General features: G+C 37.0%; 1 protein-coding gene across 1 annotated transcript in view; it reads right to left on the reverse strand.

Moving 5' to 3' along the window:
- LOC132398041 (teneurin-1-like) overlaps positions 1-24,282 on the reverse strand; it is a 742,532-nt gene that overhangs the window by 204,206 nt on the left and 514,044 nt on the right. Inside the window, exons 11-12 of the mRNA XM_059976960.1 lie at positions 6,123-6,308; positions 2,510-2,656 (exon numbers count right to left, since the gene is read on the reverse strand). Of these exons, the coding sequence (XP_059832943.1) occupies positions 2,510-2,656; positions 6,123-6,308 (333 nt within the window). The remainder of the gene's footprint in view (positions 1-2,509; positions 2,657-6,122; positions 6,309-24,282) is intronic.

Raw genomic sequence — 24,282 nt, forward strand, 5'->3', positions numbered from 1 at the left:
TCACATAAACATCATTCACAGAATATTTTCTTATGCGGCGTATAACCATGTACGTTCATAGCAGAATATATTATACTATGCTCTTATTAATAATTAATAATTACTGGAAACAAAGGTGGGGAGAACACTGATGGAGAAATAAACTTGTTAAGACAAGACCAATGTTGAAACACACTCTATTCTGCAATGGGAGGCCATATTTTTATTTCACATGTGATTATGGGATGGGGTGGGGAGGACTAATCAGCCCAGGGTGTCACTGTTAGAAACTTCATTATGAAATATTTCCAAAATTGGCAGTGGTCAACTTTGAGATTGATAAAGAACAATGCTAAAAAATCAACTTTGAACTAATTGTTTCAAGTTATATTGTCAAACATATTAAAACAAACGTTACCTTTTCATTTAGTAAGTGAATGCTATTATAATTGTTTTCACTTCTGCATATATAGTAGTCTGGTCAGATCACCCCCTGTCTATGCTTCCACTGAAATGGATTTAAATTAATGCATAATTGCATTGTTCCAAACATTACAACAAATATTGTTAAAGTCATACACTGACATCAATTAAAATAATCCAATGATTATTAATAACAAATAGCGAATTGTTCCAAACGTGTGTTTGGACGTTATTTCACCATAGGCTAGTACTTCACAGTATGAGCAAGGATCTCTGATATTGTTCTTGAGAACTGTGCATTCATAAACAGAATTCGCATTCCTTTCATTAGTATATAGTTTTATGTTCCTCATTGGGTATAAGACGGTATGATAATTTAACTGTATCAAAAGAAGGGAAACAGCTGTTCACTTGTTGTTCTATTCACAACTAGATACAGTATGAAAGCTCCAGAAGGCTGGAGTATTCTGAAAGAACCAACTCAAAAATACATTATAATATTTTAAGAAGTGAGAGAAAATATTTTACTTTAATTGTCCTCCTTTTCTATAAAGCGCTTTTTTTTTTCAAACTAATATAGAATGTTATTTCATGGTAAAACTCTGATAATCCAACATGCTCATGATTTTGGTGGCTCCAGATTGACACATTTTCTGGAGTATTTGGTGTTACAGAGGATTCTGGCTAATCGGGCCATTGGCTAATCGGGGAAGCCACTTATTTGGGATAACTAATAATAATTGAGAAAATAGCCGGGGTTCCTTTCGTTTATTCAGGACACTATGCCATTTAATGGGGGCAGAGATTGTTGCTGAACAGTTTCTAACTAACGTCAGACAGGTTTACTTGTGTAGCCGTTAGACACTACACCATGGTTAGAGTGATCAGTTTTTAATTAGCACTTGTTGTGTGTGCTTGTGTTCAAAAAACAGTCATTTTTGTTGCAGATAGTTGGCAAGAAATAAGCAGTAAAACAATTCAGAATTCTTTTGCTCACTGCAGGTTCAAGCATTCAGGATATGATTTCCCTACTTCAATAAATTAGGGGCTGTGAAGAATTTGAAGGCAGCGACAAACATCTTGATCACAATGAAAATGAAGATTTGGAGGATTAAATCATCAATAGCATTATATGAAGGCAGTCCATTATCTGCACTAGGTGCCTGTGCTAATTTGTTTATTGTGTACACTGGATGAATTCCTTTGAACTAATACATAGTTTTATAGTACTGTAGTAGCATTGATAGTGTTATTTGTTCTGTATTTCATTTTAAATGTTACTCAGTAAGATGGTAGTTTGCCTTTTTTAAACACACTTTTATATATTTCTGTGAAATTTCAGCTAATTGGGGCAACTGCTTAATTGGGCCAAAATGTACTGGTCCCTGTGTCCCAATTAACTGGAATCCACTGTATTTGATTTATATTCCAACCCAATTCTAACTCACGCTTATTTTACAAGTTGCACAGTAACTTTAAAAGAAGCATAGGAAGAAGGGCATTTGTGAGTTTGAAGTGAATATATTAACTTTCATTGAGATGAATTTTGGGGCATTCTGGAATGAGACCTTGCCAAATTTTGTAAACCGGGGTAACCTGTAAATTTCAAATGGGTGGAGAAAAACAATTATTTGTCAGTCAGTTATCAAATCACTAGTGGAATCTTAGAGTTTTACTGTTTTTAAGATGATGTAATCAGTGAGGAGAGAGCTGGCAGCTTAGTGGTTGAATATATTAAATAATGTATAAGAGAAGATGTGCAATGGTTTGGCCTGTTAGTTAGTTTAGACCAGACAAGTAGCACAGGGATATTCTCATTTGTGTCAATTTTTATAAGCAAGAAAAAAACTTATTTGTTGCATCCAGACTGTAATCAAGGATATATGTTTGATGAGAATATGGCCAAGCTTGGTTATGAGGATATTTTTAGGCTGAATTACTTTTAAATGTTCACTTTCTTTGTTCACCTCTTCCTTTCTCTCTGTTCATACAAACACTTGGGAACTCTCAGTACATACAACACTGTATAAAAGCACCTGGTAATGATTTGGGAAAAGTTGAATGACAAGATTGGGAAGGCATTAGGAACATTCAAATTGTTAATTACCTCCATCATTATCTCTGTGGTCATCACACTTCATTTCCATAACAACATTGCATCCTGTCCCACTCCAACCTGCTTGGCAGACACAGTGCCATCCATTCTGGTCCAGTGTACATCTTCCATTTCCATTGCATAAGCCAGGACATCCCTCTGTCCAAAACAAAGATTCAACAGTTGATAATAACAAATAATTTTGTTCAGGTAAAATGTAATATGCATTTATGAAAACATAGTGTTTGGAAGCAAAAGGGAAACGCTCTTGTTTTAACTGTGGTACATTTAGGAAGGACATGTTTAAAGTGTTAAAATAGCAAGTATTCTCTTGATTGAGCAAGTGTATATGTAGTTTGAAATAATAAAATAAAATACTGGCGATATTCAGCATGTCATTATGATTTGCCAAGAGACAGAACTTCAGTGGACAGCCAGATGTGGAAGAGTACAATATGAGTGGAACAATACCACTGAAAAGGCAACCAACATTATGCATGTGTAGATTTGGCAGTTGGGTCACGTGATTTACATTTTGTTGCAAAAATACACAGAAAACCACACTCTGCTCATTCAGGTTACAACCTTGTCCACTTTCTTGTGCCTGGGAAAATGGTGTGGGATAAAAGGAAGTGTCAGAGATTTCTCTCAATGTGCATGTTACAATAGGTTTGTTAAGATTAACTGATATAAATTGATAATTGTGTAGAAAATTATTTATATTAGAGTGGTCATCACTTTTCTTTTGAAGTACGATAAGAATCAAGCCCACTGCTTTGCTCTCTCTCTACATTCACACTGGTGTTGCTAGGCACAGCACAATTACCATCTACAAATTTGTTGCTGACACAGATATTGTTTGCAGAATTTTAGATGGCGACGCGAAGGCATGCAGGAGTGAGATAGATCAGCAGGCTGAGTGATGTCTCACTCTGTGTCAATGAGACCAATGAATTGATTGTAGATTTCAGGAAGAGGAAGTCAAGGGAACACACACCAGTCCTCATTGAGGGATTAGCAGTGAAATGGGTGAGCAGTTTCAAGTTCTTGGATATCAACATCCCTGAAGATCTATCTGAGCCCAACATATTGTTGCAATTATAAAGAAGTCATGGGAGCAGCTATATTTTATTAGGAGTTTGAGAAGCCGTGGGCTTAGTATGATACCAAAGACTCTTGCAAATTTCTATAAATGTACCATGGAGAGCATTCTAATTGGTTACATCGCCATCTGGTATGGAGGACACTGCACAGGATTGGGGAAAAAAAACTGCAGAAAGTTGAAAACTCAACCAGCTCCTTCAAAAGGTGACATCTCAAAAAGCCAGCATCCATTATTAAGGACCCACATAACTAGGACATGCCCTCTTCTCATTGCTACCATCAAGAAGGAAGTGCAGGAACTTGAAGACACACACCCAAAGACTTGGGAACAACCTCTTCCCCTCTGCCATCAGATTTCAAAATGGACAATAAACTTATGTACACTATCTCATTGTATTTTTATTCATTTTTGGTCTCTTTTTGCAATTATTTAATTTTTAAAAATATTTTCTTATTTTGATTTATAGATTTTATCATGATGCATTACAATGTACATTTAGAGTAGGAACTTGCAACATTGCATTATAGTATATGCTAAATCATTAATATACCAGGACACTATACCTGCACCACCATAAATAAATAAACTGATAAGGATAATAGTTTTTCTTGCTTACTTGGATAAAGTACTGTTGCTTTTGTTAATTCAATTTTCTCTCAAATACTGAGGATCCTATTTTGGAGGTTTCTGCATTTGGCAAGAAGATACAATTTGTAATGAGCTGAATTAACATTATGTTGATCTAACACAGCTCATGTGCTGTGGGATTTCACGGGGCCAAAATTAAGTTAATAGCTACCCTCTGTGAGTTCATTCTGCAGACACGAGCAGTTCTGTGAGTAAGATGCCTGCTTTTGCCTTAATTATACCTTTGGGGTATCACACAAAAAAAACTAACCAAGATTATATAAATATATATTTTGGGAACAATCCAGCCAATCCAGTCAGGGAACAACCTGACATTAAAAAATACTATCAGATTCTGAGTTAAATGTTAGAACATAGCAGATTTTAGCAAGATAACAGCAATCATATATACTTGGTGTAATCAACAGATTTGAATTTGGTCCTTGCTTTGGGTAGTTTTTGAACAGGGTGATGGTGCTGAATTGTTGCTGGTAAACTGACAGCCTTTCTTTTATTTTTGGTGAGCTTTCATTCTATTTAAGTCAAAAGATCCTTAATCACTGCTAGAAGTTATTTCATGCCATTAGTGTAAGAAATGCAATCATTCGACAAGCGGAAGAGGATAAATGGAGCGAGTCCATCATTGGTAAACCAAAAATTGCAGCAATAGGATGAGGTTGTAAATCAATGTTCAATACCGCAGAAATAATATCAAAAATATCTTTCCAATATTTTTTTCAAAAGCGGACACGACCAGAACATATGAGTTAAAGACGCTATCTCAGAATGACATCTGTCACAAATAGGATTTATATAGGAATAAGAATGAGCCAATTTATCCTTGGACATATGAGCCCTGTGCACAACTTTAAACTGTATTAATGAATGTTTAGCACATATAGATGATGTATTAACTAATCGAAGAATTTTAGCCCAATTCTCAATAGGGATAGTAAGGTTAAGTTCTCTTTCCCCATCATTTTTAGTCTTATAAAAGGGCTCTGAATGTACCTTCATAATTATATTGTAAAGTTTTGATATTATCCCTTTCTGAAAAGGGTTTAGTTCAAACAAATTCTCTAAAATACCTGAAGACACAAAATTTGGAAAAGTAGAAAGTACAGTATTTAAGAAATTCCTAATCTGTAAATATCTAAAAAAAATGAAATCTAGGCAAATTATATTTATTAGATAATTGCTCAAAAGACATAAAACAATTATCCAAAAATAAATCAATTTTATTTTGTTGATTTTAATAACAATAATAAAAAGATTGAAAAAGAAAAGAAAGAGGTTATTTCATTACCTACTTTGCTATCTTTTATTTTAAAACACTTTCCAACTCATGGACACACTCTCATCCTGCCCTAGTCACTTTTCATCTTTTATTGCTGCTGTTTCACATATTTATATGACTGCTTGTGTATTTTAATAGTGCTGGTAACATGATGCTGCCTTACATAAGCATGCACCTCAAACTTTATGTCATCATGTCAATCTTCAGGCCATGCCATTCAGGGACTTGTGCTAATGTTATTTTGTGAGAAGATTGCAACAATATATACCTTAATCATTTGACTGTATGTTCTGTGTTTTGCTCCTTGGCCACAGAAGAGCAATGTTTTGTTTAGCTATGTAGGTGTGTATGGCTGAATGACAGTACATCTGAATTTGATATTTAAAATAGTAGATAATCATCTTCAAAACATTTTGGGTAAAGTTTTATACAGATATATAGAGAGATATTATGGAATTCAATCTTACCTTTTACAACATTATCCAAATGTTGTGCTTAAAAGAAAGGGAGATTTCAGGCAAGAATAATATAAATATAGAAGTATTAAAGTAAGTTCTATTTTGGAAAAAACAATATAGTATCTGAATTTATCTTACCAACAGTACAGTGCTCTCCCTCCCAGCCAGGACTGCACTCACACTTGCCATCCTTACATTTTCCATGCTCTGTACAGCGGGGGTGACATACATGCTGGTCACAGGCTTGGCTACCCCACCCTTTCTCACAGTGGCATAACCCACCTAAACACACGCCATGTTCGCCACAATCCACCTCACAGATTTCTGCAAGAGATGAAAGAATTAATTGCATTTATAATATCTTAATCATTTGACCGATTACACTTGGCAAATTTGGACAAGTGGCCATGAGCATGCCAAGATAAAAATTTCTTTAGGTCAACAGAGGGGATTTTAAATATGAGCCAGAATGAATTAGCATTGGGAAAATCTGAATATTTGGCTTGAGTTCCTGACTGTAGTCCAAATTTGTGACAGAGAGACACATTGTTTTCTACGCCATCGATGAACGTAATCTCCCCATATAATCTGGAGGCAGATGGCTGTTGTACTATCCTCATCTGCAACATATCTGAATGTCCCATGTAGCTGTATATTGCAAACTGTTCACACACTATTAGTTGGCTTGAGACTTCACTGGGTTCAAATATTTCCTTATTTTAGAATGGACTTCTGCTGACTTTTACATACTTTTGTAGCTGGAATTTTTGAAAGCAACAAAAATGCAAATATGTTTTACCTTACTGCTCGGTTAAGCAGAATAAAAAAAAACCCAGTAAAATGAGAGTAAGAATCTCAGCAAAAATACATCTTTGGTTACCACATAAATTCAACATTTTATAAATTCACATATGAAATGTGGAGATAATTTTATCTAATACTATATATGATGGTCACGAAATACATTTCTCATAATGTTACTTATGAAATGATGTCATGTGCAAAGGAGTAGCTGGGGACTGGTTGCATATAAGGACACAGATATCATCTCCCGAATTTTCTGTAAGCTTATGCAATATACAGGTATATGCAAGTATTCATCATTTCACTTCAGGGTTGCAAACAGGTTCTTCTCCAAAAGCCAACAAATTTAAATTCCCTTTAGTAGATCATAAGGAGGGCTACTATATATCTGGAGCAACACGAGTGAATCTGCAGATGCTGGAAATAAATAAAAACACAAAATGCTGGCAGAACTCAGCAGGCCAGACAGCATCTATGGGAGGAGGTCGTGACGACGTTTCGGGCCGAAACTCTTCATCAGGAGGGTGAAGAGTGAACTCCTGATGAAGGGTTTCAGCCCGAAACGTCGTCACTACCTCCTCCCATAGATGCTGTCTGGCCTGCTGAGTTCTGCCAGCATTTTGTGTTTTTATCTACTATATATCTGGCTCATTTTTCTTCAATTCATAGAATTTTTGGCAAGTATGTTTCTCATTGGGATATCCTATGGGAGATAAAGTTTGGTCTATGTAACATTGTTAGGGATTAACAATACTTTAAGGCTGCTGTCACTTCAACACTATGTCTCTGTCCAACTGCTCTTTGGGTTAAAACAACAACTTTTGGAATTTTGTGGAATTTTTATCAGTTCAATACAGAAAGCCTATATGATATTTTTTTGGGGAAGGTGGGTGCAGCAAGGAGATCAGAAACTATAAGGGGTTACAAGTATACAATGTTATGGGCATGTTATGAGCAATTAAAATATACTCTATGAGCTCGACAACTTTTACGTATGCTTTGAAAAGGAGAATAAAACTACACCAGTTGGAAAGTACTGTACTTTCTAACTGGTTGTAGCACTGTCTGCTATGGAGGGGCCACTGCATTGAAACTGATTGAAAAAGTCTCAGCCAGCTCCATCATGGCACTAACCTCCCCAGCATTGAGGATAACTTCAAAAGGGGATGCCTCAAGAATGTGGCACTTATCATTGAGGACCCCTATCACCCTGAACATACCCTCTTCTCAATGTTACCATCAAGGATAAGTTGCAGGAGCCTGAAGACACACACTCAACATGTTCGAATCAGCTTCTTCCCTTCTGCTATCAGATTTCTGAATGAACAATGAACCATGAAAACTACCTCACTATTTCTGCTCTGTTTTTGCACTACTAAATTAATTTAATTTTTTGTCTATTCTTATTGTAATTAAAAGTTTTTTTAAAAAGTTATTATGTATTACAATGTACTGTTGCTGGAAAATAACAAATTTTGTGTCAAATGTTGCTGATATTAAACCTGACTGATTTTGAAATAGACATTGAAAGGAAAGTGACTTGAAAACATGTAGCACCTTTACTCTGGGTTTATGTTTACCACTGGGAAATGATGAAGAAAATATCAGTACATATTTTAAGGAACAATTAGATAAGTATTTGAAGAAAGGGAAAAAAAGCATTAGGCAACATCGATGAACAAGTCACTGGTATTAATTTTGGATTATTCTAACAAAAAGTTTGCACAGATCTCAATCAGCCCTGTAACTTAGATGTAATAAACATTACTATATATGAATTTATCCATGCATGTTCCAGCTGAGTATGCAATTAAACAGAAACTGATATATTGGTCTTTATTTCAAACTAATTAGAGTTCACAAGTATAACATTGTGATGAAACAGACATATAAACCACATTGAACTTTGGTCAGCTTTCTCAAGGAAGGACTGTTCTTGCTTAAGCGGGGGTGGGGTGGGGGTAGTATAATGTACCCTAGATGGATTCTTGGGATAATGCATTATCATATCAAAAGAGACAGAATAGAATCTCCTTATATTTACTGAAATTTAGAAATATTTTAGGTAAAATATCTAGAGATTTGGATGGATGTTTATAGTTTCTTCTGGCTGCAGGTCAAGGGACATAGTCTTGGAGATAGAGTTGGCTTTTCAATGTTTCAAAAAGGGACTTGAAGAAAAGGATTTGTTATATTTAGAGCCATAGATTCGTAGAAAACCACAGCATAGAAACATGCTCTTCAGCCCATCTGGTCTCTGCTAATCCATTTATGTTGAAAGACTAATCAATAAAACCTATTGCTACTTCTATTTCTTATATTCTTGTGTTCACTTGCATATTTTAAGAACACGTAACTAAATTCTTAGCAAGCCTGAAATAAAATTTCTGACAGTTCAAAAGTCTTTTTAATAACTTTTCAAAATGCATTTTAAATCATAAATTCTTAGAGGATGAGAAGACCCAACAAGCTATTCTCTTCCCATTGAAAGACAAAATATTATCTGGAGAATTACCCAAACATGACAAACCTTAGTAACTTATGAATGCATTGTGAGCTGATGTCCTCTTGCATATTTCCCTTCAAGTGAACAGACAGTGAAAAATCCAACCTAGTACAAATACTACTGAACAGTGTTTTGGAAAGAATTTGAAGCCTCAAGAGACTTTGTAGATGCTGGGACCTGGAGCAAAATAAAACCCCAACAAACTGGAAGAACTCTGCAGGTCAGACAGAGGAATGAAATCAAGGTCCAGGCAACGTTTTAGCTCACTGAAAACACGAAACCTGGAATTACAGGCCAAAATACAAAGGGCACAGTCTACTCCTGCAACTGTAGAGTTTTTCAACTATTTGTAACAATGTACAAACAACCCTTTATATTTTAAAGATTGGACATGTAGAAAGGTACAATCTATTCAGTATCATAATGTGGCTAATAAGAGAACTGTCAAAATATACGTCAAAATTCCACTGCTAATTTTAATGCTAGTCTAGTTTATGTTAGCCTACTTTTTTCACTCCATTACGAAGGCCCATCTCCTTGTTTGGCCACATCTGACTGGCCTAAATTCTCATTTATATGGCAGTGATTGAACTTTCTATTAGATTTTGAAAACAGACGACATTGCACTCTCTTTAAAGTGAGTTTTTGTTCTCTCAATAGCCTAATGGGGCAAAGCATTTGTTTGGCACTTGAATATAAAATCAGAATCTAAAGGAATTATTTCTTTATTTGTACTGAAATGTCTTTCATATTCACTGTACTGGTAGCAGCCCTATAATTTTTCTTGCATGGAACCTGACTAAAAATCAAATTACAAGCTTTCTTCTAATCACAGCTAAGTGATAGCTGATCAATAGTGCAAGTCTGGAGATATTGAATGGTTATGACATTAGGCTTTTGTTTTGCTTCCACCATTTAATAGCCTGGCAATATTAAACTGCCCAGACCTTAAGATGATGAATAGCTATGTGTATAACAAACTAGAGGGATACCAGTGTCTGTCGATATATATATCTCAGAGTACTCGTGTCTTCAAATTAATACAGAGGTAAAGTAGGGGAAATAATTGCTTCACTGTGGCTCAGTACTCTCAGCTCTGAGTCAAATGACTGTGGGTCTGAGCACTCTTCCAGGAGATTAAGCATAAAAATCTAGGCTGGTAATTGGAGTATGAAAAGGGTGATGCACTGCGAAGGTATCATCTTTCATTATGATCTTAAACTGGGGCCTTGCTTGTATATTCCAAAGGACAGAAAAGATCTAATTACACTCTTTATGAAGCAGAGCAGGGGAGCTATCCTTGATATCCTGGCTAGCATTTATCCTTGAATCAATATCATGAAAATAGGTAATTAGGTCATTTGATGTCTTTACATCAGTCTTTGTGGGTGGATTAGCTGAAGCATTTTTTTTTAACAGTAACTACTCTTCAAACTTACTTAATTATATGTGAAGTGCATTGGCCAATTTAAGGCCATAAAAGGTGCAATTTTCCTTTTAAGTTAATTCTATCATTAGTACTTCTTATATAGAAACAACTACTGCATGTGCTTCTGAGAGATCATGATCAGCAGTTTCCTTCTGTGTACTTCTGGCGTTTTGTTTAAATCATTGCAGTGGCTGAATTGATTTGCAGTTTCTTTGAGCCCTGTGCTATGAAGGAGTTGAATTATGATCAGTTCACTTTGAACCATTAACTGTAGCACTGCAGCAACTTTCAAATGTGTGTTCATTCATTTCACTCACATGAGTGAACATTGCTACTCTTCCAAGTGTTCTCCCTGGAGCTATCTGTTGTTTCAGGAAAGGCAAGTATCCACACTGGAGCAGAAACCCATGGGAAAATAAAAGTACTTAGAGAACCTTACAATAGCATTTTAGCCGGCTTTGAAGGAGGTGATAATGTATTTCCATTGCTTTAAAACAAATGACCTCATCCGTCATAAATGACCCATCCTCTTGATGATGCAAGGGTTGTTAGTTTAAATGGTTTGACATTCTTTGCATCTTAGAGTCACAGTTATAGAGTTGTATAGCACAGAGAAATGTTCTGCAGCTCCCCATGTCCATGCCGAATACTTTGTCCATCTATACCAATCACATTTATTTGCATAAGGTATTCATCCTTCTATGCCTTGCCAATTTAAGTGCTTGAATAGGTATCTCTTAAACATAGTGATTGTGTTTGACTCCACCAGCTCCTATAGCAGGAAGTTTCAGGTATCTTTATCTATCTATCTATCTTTCTATCTATCTACCAATTTGTTTTTTGAGACACAGTGTCGAGTAGGCCCTCTGGCCTTTTGAGCCACAATACCCAGCAATTCCCCAACTTAATGCTAGCCAAGTCATGTGACAAGTTACAATGACCTACCAATCTTTGTACTGTGGGAGGAAACCGGAACACCTGGAGGAATCCCATGCCATCACGGGCGAACGTACAAGCTCCTTTAAGGCAGTGTTGTGCTAACCTCTATGCTAGCATATCACTCGCTCTCAAAAAACATGCTGCCCTCAAATCTCTTTAAATCTATTTATTCTTACCTTAAATGTATGTGCTCTAGTTTTTGGTATTCCGACCATGTGATAAAGATCTTGACCATCTTCCCCATCTCTGCCTCAGGTAACTTTATATACTTTTATTGGGGCACCACATAGCCTCCTTAGCTCTAAGGAAAACAAACCCAGCTTATCCAATCTATTGGTGAACTTCAACTCTTGATTCAATTTCCATTTATGCTGCCTGACCTACTGAGTTCCTCCAGCATTTTGTTTGGGCTGTTCTGGATTTTCAGCGCCCGCAGAATCTTTTGTATTTACCTTCACCTTCCCCAGAGCTTCAATATCTCTTCAACAATACAGAAAAGATTTTGCACTTCAAATATGATCCAATCAAGAGTCAATATGTTTAACATAACTTCTCTAATCTTTGAGAAGTGACTGCCAAATACTTTTATGGCATTGACTTGCTCCAATCACTACAAGTGTTCTGTATTTTAATATAACTAAGTCTATCAAAATTGCTGATCTCCATTTTTCATACTCACTTATTTTTCAATCTGCATGGCCACTCTTTATTCTTTACAACAAAATGGAGCACCACAGATTTAGATTAAATATTGAAAAGGATGTAATCATCATCTTTGACAACAGTCACACTTCTGTATCTTTGGAAGTATTTCTAAATCCCTTCTCATCAACAACAAATGAAAATTAAAAGAGTATAGATGCTGCAAAAATGGAATGTAAATTGAAACTGCTGAAGACAATATAGTAAGCCAGGGAGCACCCATTGAAAGATTGAATACTTCAGGTAAGAACAGAGAAAGGCAGGAAGCAAATGAGTTTTAAGTTCCTGAGCTATAGTGTTACGTTGAGTTTGAGTGTCTGTGATTCTAAAGGACCAATTTATCCCGTTATCTCATAATATTCAGTAAGAAGCCCACTCCTAGGCTACACAAGTGTCTTCAAGGTTTCCTCCTTCACAAACACCTTCTACTTTAACATCACTGCTTCAGCCTAGTATATACTGTATGTTGCCAAAATTTTTATCCATATCTTTGGCACATCCAGACTCTATTCTCTCCCCAAGTCTTTTTTTTTATCTTTTCATCTTAAGTCTATCCCTTAAAGCCATTTGAACAAAATCCTGGTAACTTCCCTTAATCTCCTCCTTAGTTTGAAGCTGATATCTAACAGCTGACAGTTTTGTGAAGTTATTCAGCATACCTTGCACATTAACAGTATAATGTCAATGAAAAATGCTGCTCTATTGTGAACGATCAATGCAAACACCTTTTTAGCAACTGAATACAGGCATCTTGACCTCTCAGGAATTAAATACCAGAAAAGTAAAATACCAGAAATACTCAGCAACAGTCCATGAATTCCTTTGGGAGTGTGAACCCAGACTAAATGCAAGAGTATAATCAACCAGACTGGGGACCTAATAGTGTGAGTACAGGAAAAAGACTGCACCAGCCTGGCCTGTGCAATGTTGGACAAGTTGAAAAGAAATGCATGTGCTGGATGCTCTTGATTCAGTTGGTAGCCTACACCATAACACTAGACATTAGCAGGAGCGTGATGTGTGGAGTTACATGATCAACCCTTGTAAGCGTGCTAATAGTTGACATGAAACACTTGAAGATGCTTCTTGGCTGAATCTTTTATTGGGGAGGTGAGGTGATGATCTCATATCTGCTCTGTCACTGAAGAAAAGGAGACAGTTGATGAATATCACTGGGGTTTTCATGTCAGTTATTGAAGTGGAGATTAAGTTAACAAAAGGGGCAGAACCTTGCCTTTCATTGTTTGCTCAAAGCACCTCTGCCTTACTCAAGATATTGTATCAGAAAAATTAAATGAGAAATAGTCATCAAATTCAATTTTCCTCTAGCTTCCATCCCACCACTTCCTCAAGTCCAGTGGTCCATAAGCCAAGAACTCACTCATCTATAGGTCTCCCATCATTCAGTTGTCTATTTGTACTGAAGAATCTCACTGGAGTCAGATTGCTTAAGTTCAGGGCAGCCCGTTATTCCAAAAACTGAGCAGGTTGCAGCTTTGTGAGCAAGTCACGTTAACAGCTCTGTCACTATCCAACTGCAAATAAAGGCAGGCCCTACTCCATAACAGTGTCCACACATCTGAAACATCAGCCATTTTATGGCTGTAAATCAATATGAAAGCCACATATTGAATAATGTTACATGATGGAAGAGCCATCAGTGACTAAATTCACACCTACTATAATTAATACTACACATGTCTTTGCATAATGCAATTTTTGGGGCCCTAATGGTTATTTAGCATGTACATGTACATTGTACATTGACATCAAGTCGTCTGTCCTTACACAGATTATATCATTGTTCAAGGAGAATTGAAGAAATGGGCAGAGCTGTCAATTGTAGCATCTTCTTTCTTTTGTATGTCTTTCTTTTCTTTTCAATGTGGCCATGATTCTGTTGGGGCTCATGATCTACAGATCAAATTATGGTTCCCCACAAGTGGTGGGTAATCACACTGGCCGTGTGGCCTGGTGTTTCGATATCTGCAGGAGTGTCCTGGAATATGTCCGTCTTTGTGGGGCGGCCCCATGGGGATGACCCAATTCTTTGCTGATTTCGCCAGCTGATGCGTTGTGGTGGACTGAAGCATCGAGGCAGCAGGTGGTGTGCGCTGGGAGGGGTAGTGCTTCTACTGGTGCAAGTGGGGGCAGAGGAAGTGGGAGCATCAATGCTTCTGCTGCTGCTTGTGCATGGGAGGGAGGAGAGCAGGCTTCGGGCTCTGATCTTACTATCATTCATTCTTGGGGGTTCCTGTTTCATGGATGTCTTGCAAAGATAAGAATTTCAGGATTATTACCATATACATTCTCTGATATTGAATTGAACTGTTTGAACCTGTAATGGAGATTTTTACTAGATTGGCGCAAAATCTGAATGTCCAAATTAATTTGCTTTAACACTGACACAGTGACAACCAAAACTTATTTCCTTTCACAATAGGACTTTTTCAGCATGTTGAAGAAATGGCAGACATGCACAGTTCATCTGTGCTATTGTAAGTGTTGAACTAAAACACCTACTATGCATGTATATCTTGGTTCTGAGAATTAATTGAGCTTAATCTGTCCATAACTAGATTGTCTCCTGGAATGAACTAGATAAAAGTCATAGAAAAACTTATTTTCATTAAAGTCTTGATATACGTTCATCCACCAGCACATGGACAGCGTGAAGGTTCAGAATATGGATGGAGTACCAGTCAGATTTTGTTTTGAATGATGTTGAAGTGCTTGAATGCTGTAGTTATATTCTTGCAGGCAAGTGCAGACTAATCATTTTCTTAATGTGCTTTGTAAATAATAGAGAACCTTAGAAGGAATCAGAATGGCTGCAGGATACCAATACCTGATCTGCTTTTGGTGTACTGCTGTACAATTGAAATCAGAAATGCCTTTCTTATGACTGCTTCAGAGGAAAGCAGATGAAGCCATTGATAGAGTTGAAGAACAATATTTAATATTTTGTGTGTGCTGCTATAATATTTAATGATTTGTTTGAAGTACTAGAGTAGTGTAGATTGAGAGAACTGATTACCCACACTTGCCTTAAAGGAGCTTGCCACACACTCACAAAAATCAATGCAGCTGTAATGATCACTACTACTAATAAAGCTGTGCTAGAGCTGGCTTCGAAGTCTAAGGGGGGGGGGAGGGTTGTGTGTGTGTGTGTGTGTGTGTGTGTGTGTGTGTGTGTGTGTGTGTGTGTGTGTGTGTGTGTGTGTGTGTGTGTGTGTGTGCGCAAAACTTTCTCATTCAGTCCTCTGGGAATATTAGTTTGTGCAGTTCAAGGTATAAAAGCCATGAATGTCAGCAAAAGGATGGATTCTAATAACGTATCGGGTATTAGACCAAGTTGCACATACAAACTACTCGAGGAATTCAGCTGGCCAGGCAGCATCTATGGAAATGAATAAACAGTCGACATTTCAGGCCGAGACCCTTCTTCAGGACTGGAAAGGAAGGGGGAAGATGCCGGAATAAGGATGGAGGGGAAGGGTGAGAAGGGGAAGGGGAAGGAGGATAGCTGGAAGGTGGGAGGGGAAGGGTGAGAAGGGGAAGGGGAAGGAGGATAGCTGGAAGGTGATAGGTGAAGCCAGGTGGGTGGGAAAGGTAAGGGGTTGGAGAGTAAGGAATCTGATAGGAGAGGAGAGTGGCCCACAGGAGGAAAGAATCCAGGAGAAAGTGACAGGCAGGTGAGAAGAGGTAACAGGCTGGGAAAGGAAAATTTTCTTTTTCCAAAGAACTTTTTCACTACACTGAAAAGAACTTTTTCCTTAGTAAACCAGTAATATTATCAGGCATTAAGTGGTCCCAGTTAAGTTAAGATAACAGCCAGTGCTAAAACTGAAGAGATTGCCAACATTTCAAAACTGAGCCTGTGAGTTTCTCAGAAATCTTGGTTTCAAAATGTATGGCAATCAGAAATAATGTGATGGAGACGATGCAATCAATATGGAAAGAGAATTAATTCTGTTGAGATTTCGCGCCAATGCACTTTGCTCTCCTGATCCAAATTCAATTCCTAATGAATGCACTGTATTGATTTTCATCAGCAATGAAGTATTTTTAAAAATATGTGATCAATACATTATATGGGCAGGAGCTGGCTATGACCACAGTGAATCTGCATCATTATAATTATTTTGGATTGGACGCATCAACATGCAATGATACAGAAGTTGCTGTTTCTGATATTATTTACTCTTACATAGAGAAGGGGGCTATTTTGCTCATCAAATCCATGTTAGACCCTAACAGAGGAATCTCATTGTGGAAATTATGCATACCATGCAGGGTATGGATAATTGCATCTTCAAGAACCTGTTCAGAGGCTTTACATGAAGATTATGGTCCACAATCCACAAGAAATTGAGCTAAATTTTAATATCTCAGCACTCTGTTTTTTGTCATTTATTAAAACGTCTTAGGTGGGACTTTTGGCAACCAGTAGTAATTCAACTATCAGCTGGTTATAAACATAGTGGGCAGGGGATAACTACCAGCACTACATTGTATTGAGATAAAAGGCTCTGTATGGTCTCCTGTCTCTGCAGGTGTTCAGACTGAATGATTTATACCTGCCTACACTCCAGTTAGATAATGAACAGTTGAAAATAAGCAAAATTGTTTAAACTTGGTAATAGTTATGTCTGACCACATTTTAAAATGTGCTTAATATTCCTTTATATTATCTATAACATAGAATTAGTGTGTTAACACTGACATATGTTATGAAAATTGCTATTTGCAGCAGTACAGTACAAGACATAACTTCATTCAATAACTGATCGATCCAAAGTTGTATCATATGGAATAAAAAATTTCCAAATATATTCGTCATTGTGCACACCAGACACAGTTTAAAACTGTGTTGCAAGTGCACATCATGATTCATACTTGCATTGGAATTTCATCCTTGCTTTATACAACAATGCCAAACACAAGACAATATACGAAGGGCACTTCACATTATGGATCATATACAAAAAAAATAAAATTGAAGCAATAGTGATAAGCGTGGATGCTGAAAAGGCATTTGATTCGGTTAATTGGAATTTTCTTTACAGAGTTTTACATAGATTTGGTTTCCAAGACACAATTATTAAAACTATACAGACACTATATGACAACCCTACTGCTAGGATTAAAATCAATGGATATTTATCAAATAGTCTTACTCTAGAAAGAGGCATGAGATGGGGTTGTGCATGCTCACTGCTACTCTTCATATTATATATAGAACCATTAGCTCAATACATCAGACAAAATGAAGATATCAGGGGAATTACAATTAAAGGGACAGAGCATAAATTGGCTTGTTATGCGGATGACATTTTGATCTATCTAGGGCAACCAACATACCCTTTACCTAAATTGATGCAATCCTTTGAAAAATATGGTCAATTATCAAGATGCAAGATCAACATAGATAAAACCCAATTACTTTCATATTACTATAGCCCACCAAGAGAAATTGAAAGTAGATATCCCTGGGCATGGCAAACAGAGTCTTTCAAATATTTGGGCATTATTTTGCCAAAAGATTTGGCAAAATTATCAGAATGTAATTATCAGCCTTTATATTAAAAAAAATGAGGAGGATATGGCAAGATGGAACCTGATTCCTTTCTTCAGTCTCAGTTCATGGATTGAGTCTATTAAAATGAATATACTGCCCAGACTGTTATATCTCTTTTAGACCCTACCAACAGAGATTAATCAAAATCAATTCAATGAATGGAACAAGATGTATATTTGGCAGGGTAAAAGGCCTAGAGTTTGTCTCAAAACTTTGCGATTAGCAAAGGAAAAGGGGGGATGGGGCCTACCTTTTCTTAGAGATAATTATTTTGCAGCACAGTTGAGAGCTGTGATATGTTGGTGCAACCCATCATATGACACTCAATGGGAAAACATTGAGGAGCAGGTACTTCCCATCCCCATACAAGCAATTTTGGCTGATAACAACCTGCAAAGGTACATAAATACTATTGATAACCCATGGGTGAAAGTGACTCTTAAAATATGGAAAAACTACTATAAAAGAATATAATCTAGAGGGAGATATTGCAATTCTTAAATGGTGTGCATTTGACTCGGATTTTACACCAAATAAACTGGATGCTAGATTTAAGGACTGGACAGCTAAAGGAATAACAGTTCTTTGTAACATAATGAAAGAAGGAACAATGTTCAGTTTTGAAATGCTTAAAGAGAAACACTTATTAGAAAAACAAGATTTTTATTGGTATTTACAGATGCAACAATATGTTAATAAGACACTTAAAAATGTAACCAAGGCAAGTACATGCTTGATAGAACTATTCAGAAAAGCATATAATTCAGATAACTGTAGTAGAAACATTTCAAGCATGTATAAGGGGTTGTCAAATCTTAAAACACATTGGACTTCGTACATTAAAACAAAATGGGAGAAGGAAGGAGGGATAATTATATCTGAGGAAGAATGGAAAATAATATGAAGTTATCAATGGAAGTGTACCAATTCACAGAAATGGAGGGAGTTTGAATGGAAAAACTTGATAAGGTATTTTATTACACCCTCTCAGAAATCACACTATGATAGTAACCTCCCTGTTTATTGGAGAAATTGTGGAAATCAAAATGCAATCATTATCATATCTTTTGGGACTGCCCTGTTATCAAAAACTATTGGAGGGAGATACACAATGCCCTACAAGACATCTTTAAATGTGAAATACCCTTAGAGAGTAAGACCATATATTTTGGATATCTACCTCAAGAATGGTTGAGAAGAGATAAAATTTAATGAATATACTGTTGGTGGCTGGTAAAAAGACTCTTACTAGGAAATGGTTATCACAGGAGAGCCCAGCTTTAAATGCATGGATGGAAATTACAATGGACATTTACAAAATGGAGAAGGTAACAGCATCTGTTAATCAAAAGCTGGAACAATTTGATTCATACTGGGAAAAATGGTTTAACTACATAATGCCTCATAGGCCTGATTTTATTCTCACAAATCAATGAATATGTTGTAAAAAAAGATCACTCCTTACTTGTACATAGTTTTTTCCTTTTGCTTGTTTTTTTCTTTCCGCTGTTTTCTATAAGTGTATACCTCAGATAAATACTTTGTGGAGATTTGTGATATATATGTACAATGTCTGAAATACATCTTATGGAAATGACGAAGGGTCTCGGCCCGAAACGTCGACATCGCTTCTCCCTATAGTTGCTGCCTGGCCTGCTGCGTTCCACCAGCATCTTGTGTGTGTTGCCATCTTATGGAAATGTTTATTTGATGATGAACTTTATTAAAAAAATTACATTAAATTTCCAGACCATTTAAAGATTTTGTATATCTTTTTGTATTTACATTTTTAAGTTACTCTTTCAATAAAATGTATTTATTTTATATTATTCTGAAAGAAAAAAAGTTTAAACTATAAAAAAAAGGAATTTCATCCTTGCATCATCTGTGGCGGAAAGTATGCTGACTGGCTGCAGTACAGTTTGGTATGGGGAAAACCAATGACTTTGAGTGGAAAATCCAACAAAAGCTAATGGATGTGGCCCAGTACAGCATGGATAAAACCTTCCCAACCAGTGAGCATATCTACATGAAATATTGTTGTAGGAAAGCAGTGTCCATCATCAAAAATCTTCTCCACCCAGGCCATGCCCTTTTCTCACTGCTGCCATCAGGTAGAAGGTACAAGTACCTCAGGACTCGCACCACCAGGTTTAAGAACAGTTACTACCACTCAACCATAATGCTCTTGAACAAAAGTAAATAACTACACTCATTTAAGGACTCTTTTTTATCTTGTTGTTTCATGCTCATTATTTATTGCTATTTATTTGTATCTACATTTCCACAGTTTGTTCTCTATTGATCCTGTTTACAGTTCCTATTCTATAGATTTGCTTAGTATGCCCGCAGAAAAAGAAGCTTAGTGTTGTATGTATTGACATGTAAATAATCTGATAAGAATTTTACTTTGAACTTTTTTTCAGGGTGCTGTGGTCATACAACTACTTCCGGATTAATTTCATCTCTATTTATTTCTAACTTCAGAGGCATCATGCACCATTAACTTTCGCATTGATTTCTTGCTTTTTGTGTAACATTCTCCTCATGTCCTCTGAGAATACTATGGATGTTTGAATCTGCTTTAACAGCAGGACAAGAGAAAAGCAGCAAGATTAGGTGCTAATGTGTTATTAAAAATCATGACCTGACTGGCAAGGACAGAGAAACCACATCAAACACGCCTGCTGTTTGAAAGAGATTATCACCATTATCTGCTCATTCCCCAAATTAGTGCTGATAGAACATTATCTAAGTGCTTTAATTTTACTCATTCTACACCCATTTGGTTGAAGTTGCATATTTATCTCTAGCAAAAGCTAATACTAAAGCAAACTATGAGCTGCTGAGCTTTCTGTTTTGGTTAATTTTAGATTTTATGAATCCAGTATTCGTGTTTTAGATGTGATTCCTGATTGATGGTGCAAGATAAAAATTTCACACAGACCTAAATGAGAAGGAATCTGAGGTATGAAGAGTAAAAACCTTCCTCTAACCTTTTCCTGCCATATCATAGAGCACGGAAATGGGTTCTTTGACCCATCATGTTTATGTTTTTATGGTTTAAACTTACCACTTTGTCCATGTATATTCATTCAATTTGCCTACATTAGGTCCATGCTATTGGTAGTACCTACTTGAGGTGTTGCCTCAAGAAGGTAGCATCTGTCATTAAAGATCCCCACCACCTGACCACACCTTTGACATTTTGCTACCATAGGCCAGAAGATACAGAAACTTGAATTCCCACACCACAGGGTTCAAAAACAGGTAAGCCCTTTACACGGGGTGGTGGGTGCATGTAATGCCTTGGCAGAGGTGGTGGTAGAGGACGATAGGGGCATTTAAAAATGCTCTTAGATAGGCACATGGATGAAGGAAAAATGGAGGGTTATATAGGAGGGAAAAAGGTTAGATTAAGCATAGAGTAGGTTTTTAAGATTGTCACAACATTGTGGAGCGAAGAGCCTGGACTGTGCTGTAATGTTCTATCCTCTAAGAACAGCTACCTCCCTCAAACATTCAATGCTTGAAACTACTTGCATAAACCTGAATCACCATCTCAGTGTAGCAACACTTTCACCACTTTACTCTACAATGGACTTTATCTTCATTATTCAAATTGTGTTTTTTTAGTGTAAATTTTTTGTATAATTTATGCTTAATTGATGTTCTCTTGTGAAAATGTATCTGATGTTGTGTGCCTGTGAGTCTGCTTCAAATAAGTTTTTCATTGGACACGTGTATATGTGCACTTGAATATGACAATAAACTCAACCTTTACTTTGGTATCCTTAAGTGCCTTGTCTCATAAAGTGCCTGTTTAAATACCTCTTATATATGGTGACTGCATCTGACTCCATCACCTCTTCTGGCAGCAGGTTCCAGAATCCAATTATTCTGATGTCTCAAACATTAACTTTATCTGAGATCCATTGTTGTACAGGTCACTTTGGCAAAATCTCAGTATGGAAGTCATTAAAGAGACATGATTGTTCTCCACTTTTTATATCATTCATGAACCAGAGAATGGTTTGTGTCAATAAGTCAGTACAGTGTGCAGCAGGTGCTGCTGCTGCTATCTAGCCCTGGACTATATCATAGCCACTAGAGTTGTCTACGTGGAGTTTGCACCTCCTTCTGTGACCACACAGATTTTCTTCAGGTGTTCCAGTTCTTCCCACACCTCAGAGATTTGCTGATTGATGGGTTAGTTTGTGACTGTAGATTAGCTCTATCATAGGCAGGTGGTCAGCGAATCAGGGTAGATTTAATGAGAATTTGAGAGATTACAACAAAACAAGTGAGGGGAAAATGAAACAAAAGAGAAGGCAGGTAGCTTGGGTTGGCTGCTTGTTTGTTCGTTTGTTCACCAACCCTGGAGGTTAGGTTGCATAACCAGTGCGCAATTGATAGTTGTTTCTGCCGAGTGCTCCTGTTTATATTCCTCCAACTTGATGCTCTGATTGGTTGACGGCCTCCTCTAATCCTGGCCAACCAGATAGCTGAATAATCTCCACTAGCCTGTATCCCTGTTTATCCGTCGTTGTGAGCGTAGGTTCTTCAGGTGTCCCCGGCTCACCCCTTCGCCTCAATCTCACAGATGCGTAGATTTATAAATTGTGCCCAGTTCAATATGTTTATTAATAGAGTCTTCCATTGAGAACCAAGCTTCTCAGAATTCAGCCGCAAAAACAAAAGAAAGGCTGCAGATGCTGGAATTCCAAGCAGCACACACACAATTCTGAAGGAACTCAGCAGGCCAGATAGCATCTATGGAAAAGAGTACAGTCAATGCTGCAGGCTGGCCTGCTGAGTTCCTCCAGCATTTTGTGTCTGCTGCTTCTAAGAATTCCCTTGAATTTTTAATTTGTGCTTGTGCCAGGATTTTTATAGTTTCCCAGACAAACTTGTGACCTTCTTGGTCTTCATGTACTGAGATGAGGGATAGCGGATCTTGTCTCCTTCTGGCTATCTGATTTTCATGTAGTCTCGTGGATAGTTTTCTCCCCGTCTGTCCTACATAGTGTTTGGGGCAGTTTCCACATTGGATTTGGTATATTACGTATGTTCTCTTCATGTGGGATGTTGGATCTTTAGGTGTCGAGGAGGGCATTCTGATGGTTCTGCTATGTTTGTGTGCTACCATTATTCAAAGTGGTTAGAGCAGTCTGCTGTCGTTTCAGAAATGCTCCTGAACTATGGTAAGGTTAGCCTCTTTCTTGTTGGTTCGTTTGGAGTTGAAAGGTTGTTTTCTGGACGAGACATCTTCAGATGAAGGGAAAAACTGATAGGATTGTTTAGGGAGTTGGCACAGGCATTAGGCTGAATGGCCTCTCTTAATGTTGTGAAGAACTATGAGAACTCAACTGCAGGATTCAGTGATGCTGGCAGTTTGAAGGGAGAAAGGAATCCAATCTGGGCATCATTTGCATCAATGTCCATCAGCTGGGAGGAATAATAATGTTCTCCCTGCTACCTTTCACATCTATGTCTTTAAATCTGCTAACTCTGCTACCTATAAGATTAGCTGCTTTGGTTGGTGCATACCAGTTGGTCAAGACTTGCACTTAACGTGCTCTTTTCATTGTCCCTGAGAACTGCCAACAGGGTCTACATTTGGCAGATATCTTTGATTCACAAGGACAGCCAAGCTTCTGGTACTTTATGCAAAGGAAACATTAAGGACCGTTGCATGCATACCTCAAGGAACCTGTGCGTGGGTTACAAGTAAATAACTTGGAGAAATAATAATGAGAAACCAGCCTCTTTTTATGCTGTGAGAAAATATAGGATCTGAACTACAGAAATTAGATGATGTAGATATATGCCTATTTCTGTTTGATGTACCATTGTCATTATTGACTTCTGTGCCCTTTTGGCCTCTATAGTTCCTCTAGTGCCAACATAGTACCATCAGAAATACATGGTGGATAGATTGTGGTGGTTGCTATAAGTGTCCTTCATGGGACTGCAGTTCCACTCTAATTTTCTTTTGAAAGCCCTAATTAATTCTGTTTCCACACAGGCAATGAGTTCCAGATCATAATCACTCTGAATAAAAATAATTATTATTTTCACATTCCTCAAATGTTTTGCCATAACTTTAAATTTGTTCCCTTTTATTCATGCAGTTTCTCTTAATGTATATTAAACTATTTAAAACTATTATGACCTATCAAATCTCCTCTGAACCTTTTGTTGCAGTGATCCTCCGGTCTAAAATTATATTTTTTGTATACATTCAATTTTCCTGAAGTGTGATAACTAAAAACATTACATTGGGTTACTGGTTTTATAATAAAGGTCCAATTTGATATTCCTGCTTTATTAATCT

The sequence above is a fragment of the Hypanus sabinus genome, chromosome 8 (genome assembly GCF_030144855.1).
Source record: "Hypanus sabinus isolate sHypSab1 chromosome 8, sHypSab1.hap1, whole genome shotgun sequence".
Classification (NCBI taxonomy): domain Eukaryota; kingdom Metazoa; phylum Chordata; class Chondrichthyes; order Myliobatiformes; family Dasyatidae; genus Hypanus; species Hypanus sabinus.